Source organism: Bufo bufo, chromosome 5 (assembly GCF_905171765.1).
Source record: "Bufo bufo chromosome 5, aBufBuf1.1, whole genome shotgun sequence".
NCBI classification, from domain to species: domain Eukaryota; kingdom Metazoa; phylum Chordata; class Amphibia; order Anura; family Bufonidae; genus Bufo; species Bufo bufo.
The window spans coordinates 100,674,174-100,694,181 of NC_053393.1; the positions used below are offsets into that span (position 1 = coordinate 100,674,174).

The window sequence follows — 20,008 nt, forward strand, 5'->3', positions numbered from 1 at the left end:
GCAGGTACGGACTATCCAGCATCCAAAAGACTCATCTGTTAAGAAGCAGTTTAAAGAATTATATTTCCAAGGATGATAGATTATAATTGAATAGGGGAAATTTATTCGCTGATGTCATGGTGACATCACACACACATATATAGTGCTATAGGTGCAGTCTACATATGCATCCCTATGTATATGGGGAGGCTCTGAACTTTTCTTTCCCCAAAGTGGCTGAAAATGTATGGTCCGTGTGGAAAGATCACCAGCGTCATCCTTCATACAACGTGTGCGGCAGTATACAAGGTACGTCAGGAGTAACGCTCCTCGTGACGACGGGAAAACGCGTCATTTGAAAACAGACAGGAACACATCAACCACCACAAGAGTGACAAGTGGATGCACAGAAACAAGTTGTGACTTTCTCATATCTTCCAGAAAGGAGGAAAGTCATCAAGAATATAATTATCCAGAAATGAGAGAAATATCCATACTACTTGTCACGTCGCAAGAAGAGTCACGTGTGCAAGTCTACGGCGGATAAGTGGACTTGTCTGTTAATTATTATTAATATTAATATGGATCAAATAACAGCGGCTTTATCTCATAAGAAGAGAGGGGTCACTGTATAGAACATGGGTAGACTTGTAATTATACTATTCGCTTTATTACACATTGTGATGGTGCCGCACAATGCAAAATGTGGTGAAATGGTGCAAAAAGTTAATTTACATTCTTGGTATAAAAAAAAAAAATGACTACACATATAGTATACTATATACATACAGACCATGGAAAGAGTGATCGTACTTCAATATAGGCTGCATTTCTGCATAAGGTAGAGAAGGGGGTTTCACACTGATCTTTTATCAGTTCTATTACAGATTAAAAAGTATTACGGATCCAAAAATATACAGATATACAATGGATATGAGATAGATAGACAGACAGATAGATATTAGATAGATATTAGATAGACAGATAGATATTAGATAGATATGAGATAGATAGACAGACAGACATAGATATTAGATAGATAGATAGATAGATAGATAGATAGATAGATATTAGACAGATAGATATTAGATAGATATAGATATTAGACAGATATTAGATAGATTTGAGATAGATTTGAGATAGACAGACAGACAGACATAGATATTAGACAGATAGATATTAGATAGATATAGATATTAGACAGATAGATATTAGATAGATATAGATATTAGACAGATAGATATTAGATAGATCAGATAGATAGACAGACATAGATATTAGATAGATATACATATGCAATAGGTATGATAGATATATGCAATAGATATAGATCCTTTCTGCTGCAGAAATGACTGACTCTCCTATTCATTTTAAATGGGATTATAAAAGCCCATGTCTGCTGAAGAAACAACTGCATTCAGATGCATAGAATGGATTTTTCACTTTCGGAAACAAATCTGCCGTGTGTGAACATATTCTTGAGATGAAGAAGCCGCTTTAGCTCCGTTTGTATGGAAAACCACAAGTAAAAAACACATTGTGATATCACAGAGAGCTGTGCCAGAGGACAACCTCAGCTCCACTGCACCGGTAAATGGTTGGCTGTAGAAGGCACAGCTTTACAGTATGTGTGTGATACACGGTGAGAAGGAGAACATGGGGAGACACAGGAGAGCTACAGCTGTGTCCATGTGCTTCATGTGCCGCTGCTAATAACAGACCACAACCCCCATCAGCCGCAGCCAGTCCTGCTCATATAGAATGGGAATCACACTTGAGCGACAGCCAGGGCACTGAAATCGGCTAACTCCCACTTTCTGATAAAACAAAGGCAGATCAACTCCGAGGGGCTTGCATGTGTTTTTCCTTTCTTCTTTAGCACCAAACTATTTAGATTTTGCTCAATTGTTTTAGTCACTTCTGGCAAACAGTGAGATAATGATGATAAACCAGTTATGAATGCGGCAGAGATACACAAATACCAGCCATGAATCACTCTGTAATGGGATCTTCGTGTTGAACATTTGTCTAGTGATCTCAAGTCTAAAACCACTAGTCCCAAAAAAAACACTAAATATATGAAAAAAGCGCAAAAAAACAACAAAAACCTTAGTATTGGAAAGGATAAAACTGTTTTACGGATAAAAAGCGTGACTATTTCACGGTTTACTTAATATAACGTGATCTCAGACAGTCTGAAACAGTGAGATGAATCCCAGTTTTCCCAAATTCTATGTAAATGCAGCATCTGGACGAGACAGTGCAAACTGATAAGGACAATGCGATTCTATCCAGGAGGCATCTGAGGTCGCCAGGGCTGGGAGAGGAAGAGGGCACATGTGAACAGTTACACATGTAAGGTTTTTTGTCTTTTTCGGATGTGACCTTGCACGCAGAGCAGTGGCGATTAGCGTGCCCTTCAGCAATGTTACCTGTTTCCCTGTACAGCTTATGCACATCTTGTAGCTCTGCTCCGAGGTCCTTTATCTCGGCTCTCAGCACAACGCTTTCCTTCTCCTTTTGATTCGTTTTTTTCTCCGCGTCCTGGATTCTCTCTTCTAATTTCTTGACCACGCTGTCAAGGTGCTCTGCCTCCGCCGCCTTTTCTTTGATACCTTTCCTTGCCTGCAGGAGATCAGCTTCCGATTTTCGCAGAAGGTCATCTCTTTTGCTTATTGCCTGCAACAATGAAACATACAAAAAAAGAAAATGAACCTGCCGCTACTGACAGCGAAATAATATGCACAAGCCTGCACATGTATGTGCGCCGTCGACAACCCTCGTGTCTTCTACGTGTCTTAGAGGACAGCTCCACAAAACAGACGGAAACCTGTTGCTAGCTTAAAGGGGCTCGTGTGACACAAAACATATCCTACATTTTTGAAACAAGCACCTGGATCTTGCATGTAATCAAACTTTTAGCATAGCCACTAAGTTACTCAATAAAATGTATCTGTATAGCGCCACCTGCTGTTTGCTCTTTTTTGCTTATCTCACTGAGCTGGTCAAACATGCTCAGTTTAGGGCTACATGCACACGACCGTATGTGTTTTGCGGTCCCCCCAAAAAAACGGATGACATCTGTATGCCATCCGTTATTTTTTTGTTTTTTTTTGCGGATCCATTGTAACAATGCCTAAAACGGACACGAATAGGACATGTTCAATTTTTTTTGCCGGGCTACGGAATGGACATACGGACACGGCATTTTTTGCGGACCTATTGAAATGAATGGGTCTGCATCCTATCCGCAAAAAATACGGAACGGACACGGAAACAATTAACGTTCGTGTGCATGTAGCCTAAATCTTAAACCATCACCAGCCATATGTTCAACTGAATTGTAGATACTACGGAACAAACTAAGCGATTTGTGCGAAGCTTAATTTACGAAATACATCATTTTATGCTTCTATAGCCATGTATGTGCAGAATATTAACATAAATACAGAATCTGTGGACTTGTGTGTAGTTGTATTTTGGACAGTAGCTGGAAGCATTGGGGTGAACGCCACATGAAGAACATAGAAATCTGCAGGGAGATGACCCCCAGGCTTGGACAGATCTGGCTCATACATCTGAGCACACAAGGTGTTCCAATACCGGACTGTATTCTGAGCATCACATCCTTCCCCTGGGGCTGCCGGGTTAGACGCGTGTACTCACAGGTGCCCCCCAGTTCCCAAAGTCAAGTCGAGGAGACAAATTCAGAATGTAAAATATATTATACGTTACATCATTAAATGCTGTGGATTTACCTGCCCTATCATTTTTGTCGCCATGTAGAACGTTTTCAGTCCACATTCACACAATTATATCAGCTTTCTTTTATATGTGCAGAAAATGCCTTCAAATTCAAGCATTTTTCAGAGGGTTTTTTTGAAGCATCTTTACGGCATTTTCTGTTCGCTTTCACATTTTTAACACCCGCACTTTTTTCTAGAGAAGTCTATGAGAAAAGCTCCACACCTCTAGCATGCTCCTTTCAAAGGAAACACCACAAATAAAAACATACATAGGCTTTTTAATAATCGCTATGGACTTTTATGTGACATCTGGCTGCACCACGTTTGAAGAAAATGTAATAAAAAATAACAAAAACAGACAAAAAATGCTAGCTTAAAAGGGGCCTGCGTCACAAAACATATCCTACATTTTTCAAACAAGCACCTGGATCTGAATACTTTTGTAATTGCATGTAATCAAACATTTAGCATTGCCACTAAGTTACTCAATAAAATGTATCTTTATAGCGCCACCTGCTGTTTGATCTTTTTTGCTTATTTTTTTGTCCATCTCACTGAGCTGGTCAAACGTGCTCAGTTTAAATCTTAAACCATCACCAGCCATATGTTCTGTAAGAAGCTGCGGCAGTTACAGGGAGAGAGCTGCATCAAAAAGGACACAACCCCTGAGCCGCCAGGCCGAAGGTAATCTAGCAGAGCAGTGAATGTGGAGATCTCTGGATCCATGTGAGGTACAGGGCTGGTTCTAGCTTTGTTATATAGGATGTCTGATTAAATCATGGCATGACCCCTTTAAAAGCTGTGTGACACCCTGTTACACGGCCACTTTTCCTGTTCGTGTAAATGTAGTATTATGCCTCATTCGTGAAAAACGAAAATTTGAATGAGGCCTTAATAAACCATAGGCACACAGGCGCACCATTGTGGTGATGCGGGGTTGTTTGGCGTCCGGTCTCCATGGTTACCGCAGAGTGTGCTCCACGCAGGCGCAGCAAGTAAACACCTTATCACATAGATGGTAGCGCGCATGCGCATTGGACATAGAGGAACGCCGAGCGGAGTACATGTTTTACTGCCGGACTTATGCTAAATGGACGGTCTACTCGGCGAAATGTACCCCAGGTTCCCATCGAACACCGCAGTAAGTAACTGCTTATGTTTTTTGTATCATGAAAATCCCATTTGGAAAAAGGAGTTTTATAAATCCGGATGGTTGGATGGCACAGAGGGGTGTGATACACACCTTTTGAATATGTAATTGTTGATTACCAGACTTAATTGAATCATGTGACCTATCTAGGAAGGTATATGAACTTGACTTTGTTCACATTTTGACCACACAGGTCGAAACGTCGCACTTTTTCTGGTGAATAAACCTTTGCAAATTCAAGGCTGGAGAGTGCTGCGGTTTTCTGTACAAATGCATTAACAAACAGAAGGTCATTTTCTGATGACACATTCTCTTTGAAGGGGTTTATTCCCAGAAACAGCCTCACTGCTGTCACTAAGTTCTAATCACAGGACTTCGCGTGGGTTGTAATGCCAGACGAACCCCACGGACAGGCAAGGAACAGTTTCTGTTAAGGGGGAAAAAAAAAAGAGGTAAACTACACCCAGCAAGGAGACAACACACAGAACTCTCAGTCTAAAAAAGTTTTTGCATGCCCCTGAACAAAACTATTTGGCAAAGGAAGGTGCAGCACTGAAGTTAGCGCTCTGACGGCCGATACTCCCCTACACTTCCGCTAGCAACCAACCTGGAGGGAATATTAGATAGCAGACTGAGCAGTAGTACATATTTCTACTGTAACAGCCTACCTTCCAGTTACAGATTGGCTTTATGTGAGGTCAGGAAGGAGGAAATGGTAGAAATAATCACCTTATTGGCAGTGCTGTTTTATTCTTACCTGTATTTTGCCTTTAAAGGGTTTTTTCAGGCCGTATATGTTCAGTTTTTTTTGCGGACCCATTGACTTTAATGGAGCCACGGAACGTGATTTGCGGCCAAATATAGGACATGTTCTATCTTTCAATGGAACGGAAAAACGGAAATACGGAAACGGAATGCATACGGAACACATTCAGTTTTTTTTGCTGAACCATTGAAATGAATGGTTCCGTATACGGACCGTATACGGAACGCAAAAAACGGACCGCAAAACGGAAAAAAAAACCGGTAGTGTGAAAGAGGCCTAAGCCAGCAAAATCTAATCGGCGGGGTTCTGACATGATCTTGAGGAGTAGCACCTTGACAGGGTGCAGGGTGCTGGAAGATATTGATGGCGTATCTTGAGGATCAATATAAAAAAATTCCAGAAAACTCCTTTAAGAGATCGACTTAAATTTACACTTTCATCGACTCTAGTTACAAAAAAAAATAGTAAGTGTAAAAAAATAAGAAGAAAAAAAATAGTGGTTTAGAAAAAGTCATCAAGAAGGAGATAGAAATCCAGCGCAACTACACGACTCCAGCCTGCTCCAGTAATTACTCAAACACAGTTTTTTTTTCCTACTTGCCATGTTGAATACTGAACAAGTACAATTTCATTTTAGGAATCGCTCAAAATGTTTTCTTTTTAATTCTTTTCTCCGGGCTGTAATTAGTTTAATCTGGTTTGCTTCATTGTAATATTTCATTGGCGTAGGTTTCAAATCAATTAATATTTTGTACTCATCTTGACTGACTGGTATTCATTGGCTTGTTGCCACACCTTGATTCTCTATCACATTCAATCATGGCTCTTTTAATCTGAATATTTAGTACTCTTTCATGTCTTAATTACAGCAAATTGCACACAGTTGGCACCATTTCTTGAAATTAATCCCAGAGTACTTTGTTTCTGTCAAGCAGTCAAAGCCCCGGAGAATAATAGTAAATGTTATTGCAGATCTAAATTTAAACGACTGTCTATGTATTTAACACAAGCCTTTAATTATTCGTGAAATTCGTTTTTTTTATCGGTTCAAATGTTAAACATCCTTCATTGAAGAAGGTAAATTGCTGTAGCCAGCAAATAAGTATATATTATGTTGGGGTATAACGTAATAATACAATTAGCTTTGTCGCTGTCCCTTCTCTGCCATTACTACAATTATCATCATTATCACTGTCGTTTTTGTGGTGGTACTTCAAGGGCTTCTTATGGTTATTTAGGTCAAAGATACAGGAGATTCTACATTTCAACTTACACCATTAATACTAGAATCAAAAGTTGCTATTGTGGAAACCTGAAGATACATATTCGGGATTGCTTTGCTGCGTGTATTGGAGCAGATTTGCTAATACGGTTTTAGGGCTCATACTCATGACCGCGTGCCGCCCCGGTGAACACAGCCCATGTGTCAGCCGCCTCTTACAGACCTTCACCTGAACTCATCGCCTCATAATGATTTATGATGCAGTGCGTTCGGGTCAAAGGAGCCGCCATTGGCCTGGGAGATGCGTCCGACATACGGGATATATTTCCGGGGCAGCACGCAGTGTTGTGCACGAGCTCTTAGACAGTGTAAACTAAGACTACATAGTCTAAAAAAACTGCCAGATTTATCACTATGCCTACTGCTGGATGATGAAGCCGTCACATCTTTAGCCTCCTGGTCTAACTTTACACCACAATCGTGTACCAAAACTTTGCCTTACCCCTTTTATGTCTCCTCATCATAGGAATTGGAAGAATGTCGTAAAAGTGTCTAAAACAACGTAATAAATGTGATGCAAAGCATGAACTGCAGTTTATTGGTGCAAATTCTAGTGCATTTTGATTAGCAAATCTCCCCCTATATACTTAGGTATGTTCACTCATCAGGACTGATCCTCTACCTTTGGTAAACATCCTCTAAGCCCAGAAGTCCGTTACGAGAGTTCACCGTTATTTTTCAGTTCTACACCGTCAGACGGATCCTGTGCATCAGTAATGTACCTTTTGAATTTGAGCCATTTCCGCCAATTTTTTCAATCAGAAAAAAAAAAGTCCTACATGCATTACTAGAAAACCGGATTTGCAGATGCCAAATGTGGATGATTGATGCACAGGATCCGTTTTTTTGTTTTTGTTTTACTGGATCTTTTTTCTTTATTTATCTGCTCTTCAGGTGGATCAGAAGAATGGAATAAAATGGTTAATTAGTTTAGTAAAAAAGGAGGGGGGCAGATTACTGGAGAACAAGGCATTTTTCTCGGATAAGATCTATTACAAAGTTTCTTATATTCACCTATACCACTGACCTAGGGCTCATGCACACAAACGTATTCTCTTTCTGTGTCCATTGTTTTTTTTGCGGACCGTATGCGGAACTATTCATTTCAATTTGTCCGCCAAAAAAACTGAAGTTACTCCGTGTGCATTCCATTTCCGTATGTCTGTTCCGCCAAAAGTTAGAACATGTCCTGTTATTGTCCACATTACGGACAAGGATATGACTGTTCTATTCGGGGCCAGCTGTTCCGATCCGCAAAATATGGAATGCACACGGATGTCATCCTTATTTTTGGTGGATCCGTGTTTTGCGAAATACATACGGTCGTGTGCATGAGCCTTTATGCAAAGGTGTGTGAAACATCGGTGATCATCTGAACACTTTCATAGCATGTCCATTACGTCAGTCTTATCACTCCTAAGAACAAGGAATCCCGGAAACACTCAGAGGACAGGTGACTGCACTTGTATGGTTGGAAATAGCAGGAAAAATAACATTTTCCAGGACCACAGCTGAATCAGCAGTTGGATCCTCAACAATCATAGTTTTATTGCATATCTAACTGGTAAACCCTTTTAAAGAAAAGGTGATCTAATGTATATCGGGGGCTACAAATCACCTTGGAGAAGAGAGGAATAAACAGTCAGGAAGAAATTCGATTGCCCTTGTACCAAATCATTCTCATTTCTTTCTCTCATACAATCAATACCAGATATCTGGAAATTGCAAAACTCCTGCTATGAAAGGGGTTAAAAATCATAACACTATAAATATGCAGGTATGGGCTTATGCACACGACCGTCATTCCCGTTTTTTGCAGCCCCATTGAAGTGAACAGTTCCGCATACAGGCCGCAAAAAAATAACAAAAAACCAATGGGCAAAAAATACGTTTTTGTGCATGAGCCCTAAGGATGGGTTCACATCAATGTTCCATTTTCCGTTCTTCTGATCCATTGACTCCGCGACCTGCAAGATACGGCAAAAGATAGGACTTGTCCTATCTTTAGCGGAGCGGAGGCACTGATAGGAAGTTCACGGAAAACACTCGGAAGCGCTTCCGCTGGCTTTCGGGCCCGTGTCTCCGCACCGCAAAAGATAGTACATGTCCTATCTCTTGCCGTATTTTGCGGATCACGGACCCATTTAAGTCATACGGGATTCACACGGCCGGTGCCTGTGCATTGCAGACCGTTATTTGCAGTCCGCAGCACGGGCACGCCGACCATACGGTAGTGTGAATGAGCCCTTAGCCAATTCCGTCTGAGATACTTTTTATTTTCTTAGATAGAAAAAGGGCTTTTTTTCTGTTTAAATAAAGGATCGAGGCGGAAATGGCTAAAACGGATTCATAATGTGCATAAATGATGCTCGAAATATAGGATCCGTTTTTTTTCTGTTCTTCTGCGGGTCAGAAGAACGGTGATGTGAAACTGGCCCTAACTGGGATGATGATGATGATGATGATGGAAGGGATCTTTTGCCTCCTTAACACATATATAAAAAAAAACGTAGACTTCGACGGGCACACAACAGGTCGTGCCACAGAGCTGGTTTCAAAGTGGCACTTGGGATGAAGTCCAGGGAGTAAGCTATTTTATTTTATTTTTTTACATTTCCTATAACCTATTTTTTTCTGTCTTCATTTTATTATTCTGAGCATGGCGACCAGCAGGCAAAAAAAGGAGACAGGTAGCACTGAGAGAAATTTCATGGAGACCACTTAAAAAAAACAATTCCCTTCTCTAAGTTTTAGCAGTGCAGAGTTGAAGCCAGAGATTCTGGGCAGTGACATACAAATAAGAACTGAGAGGATCACCTTTTGCCTCCATCCACTTTCCCACTATCCCCTGAGCATATGCCGGCAGCTTAAACGTAACTTTTTAAATCCACAGCTTGAGCACCATGTGAACCCTGACTAAATACAATTCCTGTGCAAACTAGCTGTCACAAGCCCAGGCCGCTGCTCTTTTACTGTATATGTAATAGACTATCATGTAAAATGGAGGGAACCATATAAAACTGTACCAGGGAATCGCTCCCTATACCAGCAGTTGTGCTTCGTAATAAAGTAGGGCTGTACAGAACTGCAGATTGCAGGCTGCACTTCCAGGCATCTCAAATGTATGAAATGGTCAACTGCGCCTTAATTGAATATGTCTCAAAATGTATAAAAGGGGGCCATGTTCCACTGGACACCATATCTTGGGGGTATTCTTAGACGTCCTTCTATTATTATAATGCCAAAGTACAGATTTCTTTTATAAATAATATTCCCTGAAAAATCTCATTTTTCCATCCTGAAGATGTAAAGGAATTATCCCATTAGAACAAACCCTGTCCATACTGATATTGCAGGGGCTACCTTTATTAACCACAGCGGACAACTACTGCCACCAGCAGACGGACTCAGTGTGACCATGAAATACCACGATACTACTGCAGTGGTCGCTGCCACCTTTGCCATAGGTACAATCTGTTGATCCTCGGCTACAGGAGAGGGGGTGGATGAGCAGAAATGCTGTTTTCAGTATAACACACGGATATCATAGACCTGTGATGGCTAACCTCCAGCTGTGGCAAAACAACAACTCCCAAGATGTACACTTGCTGGTCTGTTTTCAGAACACCACAGAAATGAATGGAGCATGCTGGGAGTGGTAGTTTCACCACAGCTGGAGTGCTGGAGGCTAGCGATCAGTGTCATAGATAATCTATCAGAATAAATTCATTGACATATACCTGGTCTTTCTGCGCACAAACGTCCTTGCAATCCTTCAGTTCTGCCTCCAACTGCTCTAATCGGTGAAGCTCGGCTTTGTGCTTCTGCTGGCCGGTCAGGATTTCCGTATGTAGGGAACGCAAGGTCTTTTCTAGCTCTTCGGTTTCATGTGCATACTTCCTCTGCTGGTCAAGTGCTTTCACCGCTTCAGCGTTCTGGCGTTCAATGACTTGCTGATACTCTTCTACTTTTGCTGTCTTCTCACAGACTTGCTTTTTTAAGTTCTCCATGTCCTATACAGTGCACAAAAGTCCCAATCACTGATACAGAACAGTATCGACATGTAAATTATTATATCAAAACCATTCTAAACTAATATTTCAGCATCCTTATTACATACACAGACGTAGCAGAGTTAACAGTCACACTAGGTGTTACTAGGTTACGACTGTGACTCTGTATGTAATATAATAGTAATGTAACTCTGCTACATCTGTACAGTGTATATATATATATATATATATATATATATATATATATAATGGGAGAGGCGTCCCTCTGCACACTTCTCTCTCTCTTCCTGCCCGACAGCGATCTGTATGATCAGTGCCGGCAGGAGGGAACACAGCCATCTCCATGTTCAGTGGAAGCTAAAGGATCTTTGATGAGGTCATGAGCGGGAGGTGCCAGAACCAGTAGAAAATACTGGGAGGTAAGTGATAAAGATAATAGTGTGCTTGTGTGTGGGGGGTGCACAGAGTGGCTTTGAGTCTGCCCTCGGTGTACTTAACTCCTTAGATCTTTAAAGGGGTTTTCCAAGATTTTATTACTGATGACCTACCCACTGCATAGGTCATTAATATGTGATCGGTGGGGGTGCACCACCCAGGACACCCCCATCAGCAGTTCAAGAAGGCAGCGCCTCTCGCAGTAGCGCTGCAGTCTTCTCGCTGCTTTCCCTAGGCCAGTGATGACACGTTCCTCGGTCACGTGGCCACAAAGAAGCACAGCATAGAGCACAGAGAAGGCTGCAACGGTGCCTTCTCAAACAGCTGATCGGCAGGGGTCCTGGGTGTCGGACCCCTACTGATCAGATACTGATAGGATAGAGGATAGGTCATCAGTATTAACATTTCAGAAAACCCTTTTAAAGGGAACATTCAGGCGACCATATCCGTTTTTGCGGTCTGTAAACTGCGGATCCACAAAACACGGAAACAGCGATACAGAATGGAACATCCAGTCCTATGATAGAAATGCCTATTCTTGTCCAGGATTGCGGACAAGAATAGGACAAGTTGTATCTTTTTTGCAGGGCCACGAAACAGAAGTAAAGATGCAGACAGCATACGGCATGCAGTCCGAATCTTTTGCGGCCCTGTTGAAATGAATGGACCCTAAAAACATTTTTTTTTTTGTCTGTGTCCATTTACATTACAGACAAGGATAGGACTGTTCTATTGAGGCCGGCCATTTTCTTCCGCAAAATGCAGAATGTACACAGCCAACGGTCGTGTGCATGAGCCCTAAGTGAGGGGCATCATTGCTTTCAGCTGGGCCAGTTATACAAGGCCTTGTGCCTGGTTTACCAGTCAGTTATCTGGTGACAGACTCCCTGTAAACCACATGCACAGCGAGCGTACTGGCCAGACATCGTTTACGCCTCATTTATGAAGCCGTGTAGGGAAAAAAAGATGCAAGACATTGGTGCAAATACACATGCTGCTCGCCGCAGGCGGAAAAAGATTTTCAAAGTTTTCAAAATATTCTCCAACAACTCTCTCTTACTGGGCTGCTGTAATATATGCCATTACTAGTATATAACATTTACACATGTAAATACATGAGATACCAGTGTGTAAGTTCCAATAATACAGGAAATAGTCCAAAAATATAGCCTATATGGTCAGGCATTTGGACACACACAGTTTATAAACCTTCATGCTGCAGTCTGGGGCAGGCCGCCTGGTAAGGAAAATATATAGCAAATTCTAGAGGATTTTGGTCTTCAGCTTTGGGGGAGACATTGCAGAAACCAAATAAAGAAATAATAAAATAATAGTTTGCTGTGTAAGAAATGATGGATGAAATGCAACATGTACAGCAAACCGGGTCTTAGCACTGGTATGTTCTTGTGGTACTGCGGTGGACACACATTCAAAAGAGGAGCGGAGAGATGGCTATAGTAGCAATGAGAGGATGGTGGGCTCCATATTACTACCCACACTTTAGCACTAAGAGGAATAAGAAAACATAGTTGTGAAGTTCTCCAGTCTCATCTGTGCCCAGAACCCTGATCTTTCCAGTAACCAATCTCAGGATGGACTATATGTTGACCGACAAATTGAGGGGGAAGGCTTTGAGGGGTTGTCCGGCCATACATATCTGATCAGCGAGGGTCCGAAACCTGGCACCCTGCCCATCAGCTGTTTGAAGAGGAGGCATTACACTGTTCATTACACTGACTGCCGTCTCGGAAGTGTAGTGTAATACAAGTAATCCCTCCATTTACTTGAATTGAGCGAGTACTCGTAATTACACTACACTGCCTTTACACAGGAGACAATGCGTAGTGTAAAGACAAGGAATCGGCGCTCACATGGAGCGCTACCTCCTCTTGAAACAGCTGGTTGGCGGGGGGTGACAGGTGTCAGACCCCAACCAATCAGATATTGATGACCTACCCTGAGGATAGGTCATCAATAAATACTGCCTGCACAACCCCATCAATTATAATGGATGTGCCAGCCCTTTGTCTAAACATTAGTGGCCACCATGGAACATAGGCACAATGAACATGGACTTCTATGGGACAATGTTCTAGGAATGCCCCGTGACTTGAGCAGAGGTCAGGAAGGAGAAGATGTGCTGTGATATTACTGATTATGAAGGGATGATTCTGTCTTATCTAGCGATCGGTGATGTCTGTCATTGTAATCTTGACTGTAATCATAAGGAGATGATGGCAAAAAGTTGATGTGTACAGACCAAGAACAGGCATCTATTTGTTGGCTGGGTGGCCAGTTAGAGATGAGAAAAATAAAAAATAACATCACCAAATTATTATTTTTTAAACTTAATCTAAGGGCTCATTCAGACGGCCGTATGCTGTCCGCAAAAATGCAGATCCGTTTTTTTGCCGACAGTTCAGCATGTCCGCAAAAGAACGGATTGCATTCCGTTTTTTTTGCTGATCCATAGACTTTAATAGGGCCATGTCCTGATTTTCACTGACAAGTATAGGACGTTTCATTTTTTTTGCTGAGCCGTGCAATGGAAGAAAAGGGCCCCATAGAAATGAATGGGACAGCATCTAATCCGCAAAAAAAAGGATCCGCATACGGCCGTCTGAATGAGCCCTAAAAAATAGCAAATTGTTGAGGACAAATTGACTTTCAGTTAATTTTGATTATAAATTCTTTAAATATAAATCTCACTTCTGATATGATACAGAAATCAGGAAACTGTTAATCTATAGTAATTGTGTCCCCTATAAAAAGCCCACTGTTTTTGCCAGTAACTGCTAAGAAGATGGTCACAAAAAGTTTAGAAAACTCAATAAAAAGACATTTGAAAGAAATCTGGCATGTTACAGTACGTTGTGAGAGGCTTCTTAGTGAGTTAGGGGGTTTCTTTAAGAGCAGAACATAGCAGTAGGTAGATTTACACTCCCTTTGTGCAATGTGCTGGGAATTTATCATTCCGCCATGCCATAAAAAAATTTGCAAACCTCACATTTGCGGCTTTCTGAACACAACTGTGCCTAAATCTAGGCACAAGTGAAGTTTGTATACCATGTGGGCGGGGCCAGCAAATTTATCTTCTTTTACGCTAGTTTTCAGCACAGAACGGTCGTAGATTTTAGTTTAGGCGCATCCTCTGGCAGCGCAGGGCATTTTATAGACTGGCGTAAAACACCAGTCTATAATAAACTTCCCCCTGTGTAGATAAAATATATTGCTTACTTTTTGACACTCCTGTAGGTGTAAAGACTGTGCTTCATAATCGTCATTTGTGTGGCTGTGAGCGGACTTGTAGTCCTCGGATTTAGAAGAAATGTTATTTATGTCATTTTGGCTCTTCAAGATCTGAAAGAAAAAGAGATTCCATTCTATGAAAAAAACAATCACATTATTTTCACCTCTAATATACAGTATATTGGTGTATAGTATTTACATACAGAATAAAGGTGCACCAAAAAGACATTAAAGGGGTTCATACAGGCTTTTAATATTGAAGACCTATCCTCAGGATAGGTCATGAATATCAGATCAGCGGAGGTCTGACACCCGGCACCCCCGCCGATCAGCTGTATGAAGGGAAGGCGCGCGTGCTGTCTCCCTTCTTTCTTGCCATAGACCTAGCAGCAGCAAACAGGAAGAGAAAAGGGACGTACACTGCGCGCACCTTCCCTTCATGCAGCTGATCGGGTACCGGATGTCAGACCCCCGCAGATCTGATATTGAGGACCCATCCTGAGGATAGGTTTTGAAGTATAGTAGTAACATTGATGTTATAAGGTTGCTGTATACTGGGCTGTAGCAAGTTTTATTGCCATCCAGTGAAAAGATTCATTGCGGCACTCCCCATGTACACACACCTAGAATTAACTAAATTCACCTCCTTCCATAAAAAGTAACTTAACCTACATACTGCACAAATACTGTACATAGTACTGTTATATGATATGCACATACATAATCAAACACAAATAAGGGCTTGTTCACATCGCATGGTTATAACGGAAAATAACGGAATCCATAAGGCGGAAGTCAAAACGGAAGCCTTTAAGTGGCATTCCGTTTTAATCCTTCATAATACAAGTCTATGGGCACCCTAACGGATCCGTCCTGGTTTCCATTATGTAGGAGTCCAGTCCTGCATAATGGAAACCAGGACGGATCTGTTTTGCTGCCTATAAGCTTGTATTATGATGGAATGCAAAACGGAAGCCTTTAAAAGGCATTCCGTTTTGCTTTCAGTCATAATAGAAGTCTATGAGCAATCATGACAGAGCCGTCTGGTTTCCGTTATGCAGAACGGAAAAAAAATCCTGCGCCTGCGCCGTCCAGTTTAGTATTCGGCGCAGGCGCAGTGAGTGAAGGACGCTCTCCTGTTGCCGGCTTCACTCACTGCGCCTGTGCCGAATCCTAAACGAGACGGCGCAGGCGCGGGATTTTACGGGCACAGAGGAGAACCAGGACGTCAATCAACTGGACCTGGGCGTGCCAAAGGGTGAGAAGAGGGAGCCTCTAGGTGCTGCAGCAACGCCCCACTAGCTCCTAGAGGCTCATGAGCATATTATAAAAGTCTTTATTTTGAAGGAACGGCGGCAGGCAGGGAGTTAATAATCACACAGTTATGTTCTGCTGACATTCGCACATCGCTAATGTCAGTCAGCTACATAACGATTTTTCTCATGACAGAAACCCTTTAATGCTTTATCATTTTATTTTCATGTTTTTATTTAAACTTCCACAGTATCATAACAGAGGCACTGTACATTTATTAACATTTTGATTAAACCTCAAAGAAAATTACAGGATTAAAGTGTCCTACCTACTTCTTTACGGTCAGGAGAGAAAAATATGTTCTTAAGAATAGCCTGTATTCTGCAAACAAATCCACTTAGCAATGGTGAGTAATAAGAAAACTTCCAACGCAAAGGGAAGAAACAGCTTAGACACAAGGGTAATAACTATGACAGGACATTCTGATGTGACAATGCTCTGTACCTGCTTTTGGAGGAGATCAATCTTTTCGGTCAATGTCTCCACCTGCCGCCCATACTGCTGGCACTGCTCTTTGCTCAATTTAACATCGTCCTTAGAGGAATGCAACTCTCCAGTTAACTGGTCAATCAGGTGCTCAAAGGTTTCTACCTGGTCAGTCTTGTCCTTACACCGATGCTGAAGAATCAATATTTCAGCTTCAAGGCTCTGAATGGTTTCCTTTTTGTTCGTAGTCTAGCAAAAGTTGGGGAAAAATAGACACAAAATTTGTAAAATTTATTTTTTAGCCTCCCATCCCACATAATAAAAAAAAACATTTTCTAATAAAAACAGCAGTAAAAATGAAAAAAGAAAAGTTTTCAGAAAACTCAGATTGAGGCCAAAATCACACGGACTCGTAGGAAACAATAAATGCGCTGTAGTTTTTGACATTTATGTAATTAAGGCTACTTTCATATCTGCGATCCAGTTTGGGATCTCAAAACCACAGCACAGCGCTTCCGTTATAATATCACCGGCTGCATCCGTTCAGAACAGATCCGGTTGTATTATATCGAAGAAACCGGGCGCCGGAACAGTTTTTTTCTGCACTATTGACTTGCATGGTTTTTGGTGCCGTATGCGGCTTCTTCAATTTCCCATGCTGGACACAAAAACAGCGGCGATTTTGTATCGGGTATGGGAATGCAACAAACCGGAACGGAATGTATTCTGGTGCGCTCCGTTCCGGTTTGTTCAGTTTTGTCCCCATTGACAATGAATGTGGACAAAACGTAAGCGTTGTGCTGCGGTTCTGAGACCCTTTGCCAGATCTCAATTGGACGGGTCATAAATAGAAGACTAAATGAATGTAGTAACCAGAGTCCATCAATGATTGCAATATTAAGGGGGTCTATGACCCTCTACTCCAGTTGGTGACTTTAAACACTCAAAACAAAGAAAATCTACAGAAGAGAGCAGTGCCGGACTAGGAACTTTGAGCCTATCAGATGAAACTGCATCTGAAAGCCCATCATGCAGCCATAGTGTCATCAGAGCATGCACACATCATTGGGTTAATAAATTCTAATAGGTTATTATTAGTAGATCAACTGTGTGAGAGGCAACAAAGGTTCCTGTGCTGGACTGTAGAGGCCAATTACTGCACCAGAACTGATGGATCAGAGTTCAATATGGTCCTCACTGAGAGTACGCAAACATATCTGTAACTTCCATTAATATCTAAGAAGAGTGACCCACCAAACTACCATGTGCATTGGGTGGTTGTAGGCTTGTGGGAGATGACTCCATGTCAATATAATTAACAGGAACAATATCAGTAGGGGGTCTCCCGAAGCCAGCAACTACTTTAAAGGGGCTTCCTGGATTTTCAGATTGATGGCCTATCCTTAGGATAGTTCACCAATATGAGATTGGTGGGGGTCCGACCCCAGGCACCTCCGCCAATCAGCTGTACGAAAAGGCAGCAGAGCTCCATGAGCACTTAGGCCTCTTCCTAGGCCATGTGATGTCACGTTCATTGGTCACATGACCTAGGCGCAGCTCAGTCCCATTCAAGTGAATGGGGCTGAGCTGCAATACCAAGCACAGCTGCTCTACAATGTACAGCACTGTGCTCGTTGAGCTGTGAGGAGGCCGCGGCACTCACCGAAGCTCCAATGAGTGCCATGGCTTTCTCAAACACTTGATCAGCGGGGATGCCGGGAGTCATAGCTCCACCGATCTGACATTAATGATCCTGAGGATAGGCCATGAATTGGAAAATTCTAGAAAACCCCTTTAAGCGAGATCTAAACAATAATGGTACAAATGCTAATAATATTTTAATAATTATGCAACAAACACACAAAGGAAAAGTAAGGCTATTTTCACACTTGCGTTCAGAGCGGATCCGTCTGGTGTCTGCACAGACGGATCCGCACCTATAATGCAAACGATGGTATCCGTTCAGAACGGATCCGTCTGCATTATATTTCACAAAAAAATCTAAGTGTGAAAGTTAGTCAGACGGATCCGTCCAGACTTTGCATTGAAAGTCAATGGGGGACGGATCCGTTTGAAAATTGCACCATATTGTGTCAACTTCAAACGGATCCGTCCCCATTGACTTACATTGTAAGTCTGGACGGATCCGTTTGGCTCCGCACGGCCAGGCGGACACCCCAACGCTGCAAGCTGCGTTCGGGTGTCCGCCTGCTGAGCGGAGCGGAGGCTGAACGCTGCCAGACTGATGCATTCTGAGCGGATCCGCATCCACTCAGAATGCATTGGGGCCGTACGGATCCGTTCGGGGCCACTTGTGAGAGCCTTCAAACGGAACTCACAAGCGGAACCCCGAACGCAAGTGTGAAAGTAGCCCAACAAATCCTCCAATTTGGTTATACATAAAATTACAAAATAAGTAATATTTAGGCCTCATGCACACGGCTGTTCTGTGCATTGGGGACCGCAATTTGCGATCCCCAATGCAAGGGTAAAATCCATGCGGCGGACGGGACTGATCGTGACCCATTCAACTTGAATGGGTCCGTGATCCGTCCACACCGTAAAAAAATAGAACAAGTGAATGGGTCCGCATCCCTGATGAGGGGTGCACACAGCCGGTGCCCGTGTACTGCGGACCCAATGTATGCGGGCCGCAATACGGCCACAGCCAGGCAACGGCCGTGTGCATGAGCCCTTATACACATTCTTATTTGAGGGATTTTAAATACAAGTGACTCCATCACTTTGGCTTTTTCCCTTAAGGTGTCTTCTACAAGCTTTTCAAACGTTCAGGACAGAAAATAACTACTGTCACTCTCACATTAAGAGGTTTTTTTTCTTCATATTTTTAAAGGAGGCATTCATAATACTTAATGAAGAAATAAAAAAGATTGTCATCGCCGCGCACTGCCACAGCTTGTTATGAATGGACACCTTGTAACAATCGCGTCAGCGTTGCCCCTGAGCATTGCAAGGCTTATGTTGGGAAATGTGCCCAGATTTTGCTTTGCTGTGGATGTTTCTAATTTCTCCTGTCTTAATCAACTTCTCAAATTAACACAATCATCGGATTGTTCCTTTGCATAAGGTCTGTCTCATAGATGGGAACTTAATGATGCTTGGGCAAGGTAAAGCTAGAATTCCCAGCAGAACCCTAATTGATGAAATGAACTTTGACGACTGGGATTTCCAAGTTTGTTTAAAATTTACCCCTCAGTAACATTGTTAGGCTCATGGCATACATGATTACAGTGTAATGTCTATAGTATGATGAAACATCAGGAATGACATTATACTAATGATGAAATCGAGCTTATATGAACTGCTGCTGCAACTATACAGGAACCTTTACTTAAAGGGAAGGTGGATTCTTTCTGTTAATTAAAACCAGATAGTGATACGCATTATTTTTTTTCTAATCTATGTTGTAGATTTTTTTATTCCACTTCCTGAAGATGATTTTGGGGGCTGCCATCTTGCCTGAGCTGTTAACGGCATTTAGAAATATGATTCATAGCCGCCACCAAGGGCTACAGACATAAAAGACCGGAGGGGACTCGTTGACCTCTATGGGACAGTTTTCTAGGCATGCTCTTTGTCCTATGCAGAGGCCATTGTACTAGGAGGGAGTAGATAAGCTGCAATATC

General features: G+C 42.1%; 1 protein-coding gene across 2 annotated transcripts in view; it reads right to left on the bottom strand.

Annotated features, from left to right (window-relative positions):
* LOC121001736 (polyamine-modulated factor 1-binding protein 1-like) overlaps positions 1–20,008 on the bottom strand; it is a 370,872-nt gene that overhangs the window by 273,369 nt on the left and 77,495 nt on the right. For both annotated transcript variants that reach the window (XM_040432927.1, XM_040432926.1), the window contains exons 9-12: positions 16,379–16,609; positions 14,609–14,731; positions 10,664–10,936; positions 2,412–2,658 (exon numbers count right to left, since the gene is read on the bottom strand). In XM_040432927.1, coding sequence (XP_040288861.1) covers positions 2,412–2,658; positions 10,664–10,936; positions 14,609–14,731; positions 16,379–16,609 — 874 coding nt within the window. The remainder of the gene's footprint in view (positions 1–2,411; positions 2,659–10,663; positions 10,937–14,608; positions 14,732–16,378; positions 16,610–20,008) is intronic.